Genomic DNA, 3645 nt, shown 5'->3' on the forward strand with positions numbered 1-3645 from the left:
AACCCTTTCACCACTGTAGACCATAATGGACTTATCCATATCAATACATGGTAGATTCTACTAAAGTTACATAGGGGTGAAAGGGTTAATTTAAAGCATAGACTCTCTGCTGGTTTCCTGGGGGTGTCAACATCAAAATAGGAGGTGTATATTCAAGCTAGGTGTACATCAAAATATGAGGAACTCATATCTATCAAAATAAATGATAAAACGCTCGTAGCAAAACACTAGTGTTTCAAGTGTACCAATTAATGCTGATGTAAAGTCTACGCAATGTGACCACCAAAACTACTGCGAAACTATAAACATTTTAAGAATTATGCAAAAACTTCTCAGTTTAAAAAGGATAGTAAAAATCCACAGTAGTTAAATATTTTAAATATAATCTCACCACTTCCAATACGAAAGCAGCAAAAACACTTTCAAACAGGAAATTTTGGACAACTATATATATTTGATATATATTCAAAAAGTGAACAACAGGTGGGATTCAAGAAGATCGTTTTTCAAAAACAACAAAAAATTAAAGTACAAGAAAAATAGCATGGGGAGAAATGCAATATCAGTGTACATGTATATGTATATAAAGCTGGGAAATTGCACTTTTAATTATCAGACATTTTATCAAAATGTCACACACAACACATACACAACTTATAACATCTGACACCAATGCACCAGGTGGTCAAATTTTCCTCTACAATGTATCAATTTTAACTGAACATCAAAAATCTTTGAAGCATGTTGTTGACGAACATAAGCTGTTTTCATATAAGAAATAACTGTCCATAAACACTGCACATTCTTGAAGACATCTGACTTAAAGACTTCAACTACGCTCTGAACAATAAGCTATTGAAGCATGCATGTTGCTTGATAAATAGCAAGTTCTTGAAGGATATTTTTTGTTGAACTTCAAATTATTGAGGCATGTTATTTGATGAACAGCTAAATTTTGAAGCAGATCATTTGATGAACTCATTCTTGAATCTTGAAGTAAGTCGTTTGATGAGCAGGAATTTCTTGAAGTCTGTAGTTTGTTGAAAAACTTCCCGAAATCTGTTGGGGTTTTTTGGCTGTACAAGCAATGCAATGTTGAATGTACACAACACAACAAATGCTTGTTTTTAGCTTCTGATGAATACTTGAAGCATTTTTGAAGCACAGACAACTGAGCTGCAGCCATGAATGGAAGTTAATGTAACGTATGTAATGCCAATCAAAATATTGGATAACACAATCCCAAACTTACTGTGTCACATTTTTTTTTCAAAATGGAAGTCGTTTTCTCTTTTGATTGCACTCGTAACCACTTACTAGAACAATTGCATACAGCATTTCTCACAAGTTCAGCAAAACGTCATGGTCGTCTTGGAGTATTTTTCTAAAATAAAATAAAATTGATTACAGAATGGATAGGTCAACTGCCTGGACCTGAATGACACACATTTTAGAAATTATTTGTCGAGAAAAACTTCATTGATAAAGAAACAAAATACAAACAAAATTTCATCGGTTTCACAACACTATATGGGAGGGATATTTATTACAAATGCAGACAAATTCTGAAAGGTGGTTCTTAACTATTCCTAAGGCAGAAGAAATATGAATGTTGGTTCTTAACTATAAAAATATAGACCAAAGATGATTGGTGGTTCTCAACAAGTTAACTTTAATAATACAAGTGGTACTAAGAAGGTTATTTCAAAGCAGGATATTGACACTAGACCAGATACGTCTGATTTATAAACGGAATCTTACAAGAATACTATTTATATGAATTATGACCCTTGTTAAATCTATATATCTAAATAAGTCAGATATAATAAATTGCATGTCTATTTCTTAAAACTCTGAAGATCATTAAAATTCAATTCATTAAAATTGGGCTGAACCAAACTCTCAAAAGAAAAGTAACAAATGGTACTCTTCGCTAGTTCATTTGACTTCAGTCTAGTATATTTTAACAGCTAAAGTAATTATGACAACAGTGCTCATATGACGAAGGCACTCGGGATCATTTGTACTGCCATCACTGTAACATCACAACAGGGACACACACGAGTATGATACACCATGCACTCGAGTCCTTCTGAAGACAGGGTAACAGATCTAGATTTACCTAGGGGTGACATGGGAATTAGAAAAGTTGAGACTGAAAAATAAAATAAAATCGTCAAACGAAAGAAAACCATACCAATTTCCAGTTGATGAGTTTAATCCAGTCATTGCACTCTTGCTCTGTCGTCGAGTACATGAAAAATGTTCTCCACTTGAAAACGACCCTGTAAGATAAATCATATGTAGTTTTTCCAACTGATTTTGTTGCTCGACAAATAATTTTTCCTTGAAAAATACTTTCTACGAAGCTATATCTTTACCTCTGGACCACATGCTGTGGCAACTTAACCTCAAATACGAGGAAAGTAGATCTTTTCAAATTGTACGATTTAAGCAAATCTGAGATAATCAAGTACTATAAAATTTCTTTAACGTTTATACCGAGTTCCCAGTACTAGTGCACTGTACAAACAGGATGAAAGATTTTCAGTATTTGTAAACTGGTTCATCCTATTTTATTGCATTACCTGAAAACATTAAATTTGCCTTTGTTCGTGTAATCCCGTTTACATTCCTCGCATTCCCGGAGGTCCATGGCTCGGATAGCACGAGAGTCCTCCTTCTTTTTGTAGTAACGAAGCTCGTATTTCTGTAGCACAAACCATCTCGTATGCCAAGTCTGCAATATTCATAAATCGTGTTGTACAGTCTTGAAATTACTTCGTACAATCAAAATTTACAAAACAAAGGAAATAGATTATAAATGTACAGAAGTTTTTGAAATATATATATGTTTTTAGGAAAATTAACAAACAATTATGATACAATAAATATAATTACTACTACCGTGACACATCTAGTCTCGCAAGATCAATTGTTGATGTTTTATCAAAATTAGTTCAGCAGTTCAAGAGAAGTCTTCTCTCAGTGAAGCACTAGAATAACTTAAGCTACACTCCACGATTAGGGAACTATTTACCTTAAACCTTGCTCCAAGTTTTGTGAGAAATCCCTCTTTAGAATTAATCTGGAAATGTATGAAAATATTTGTCAACAACACACCTACCATCTGGGAATCATCAATTCATAACAAATATACACAAAACATGGTTTTACTTTAAAGGCAAAATTTTCAAAATACCTTAATAATGTTCTCACTCAGGACATAAACTTGATTAATGTAAATGATATTACAGTATATAGAGCTGATTATCTGAGCCAAAAGGAAGACATATACATGGTTTGGACATGCAGTCGTTCACATAACCATTCTCACAGTACATGTATTAAGCAGGCTATATATTTGGGACACAAGCAAGATTCAAATAACTGAAAGTTCAGATAATTGGCATTTTTCTGTAGTGAAACCACTAAATTTTCAACAATGAAGATTTAACCCGAATAAAATGAATAAATATGAATATTGAGGATGAACATTTTCTATTATTAGCATATATCAGTACATCATTAGGATGTTGCCTACCGCAAACTCTGGACCTCTAGAAAAGTCGTCTGCCGTACTAAACTCAGCATGGACTCGTATTGTGTCATACATGTTGGGTTCCTCAATGTTACGTGGGTAAG

General features: G+C 33.4%; 1 protein-coding gene across 1 annotated transcript; it reads right to left on the reverse strand.

Moving 5' to 3' along the window:
• Positions 1-15: 15 nt before the first annotated feature.
• On the reverse strand, positions 16-3637 carry LOC110444572 (dual adapter for phosphotyrosine and 3-phosphotyrosine and 3-phosphoinositide-like). The gene is made up of 5 exons (XM_021488940.1): positions 3545-3637; positions 3041-3088; positions 2589-2740; positions 2198-2285; positions 16-1384 (listed from the first exon to the last, which is right to left on the reverse strand). The coding sequence occupies exons 1-5, from the start codon at positions 3614-3616 to the stop codon at positions 1361-1363; spliced, it is 384 nt and encodes a 127-aa protein (XP_021344615.1). The 5' UTR covers positions 3617-3637; the 3' UTR covers positions 16-1360.
• Positions 3638-3645: the final 8 nt, after the last annotated feature.

The sequence above is a fragment of the Mizuhopecten yessoensis genome, unplaced genomic scaffold (assembly GCF_002113885.1).
Source record: "Mizuhopecten yessoensis strain PY_sf001 unplaced genomic scaffold, ASM211388v2 hete_36144852, whole genome shotgun sequence".
Taxonomy (NCBI): Eukaryota; Metazoa; Mollusca; class Bivalvia; order Pectinida; family Pectinidae; genus Mizuhopecten; species Mizuhopecten yessoensis.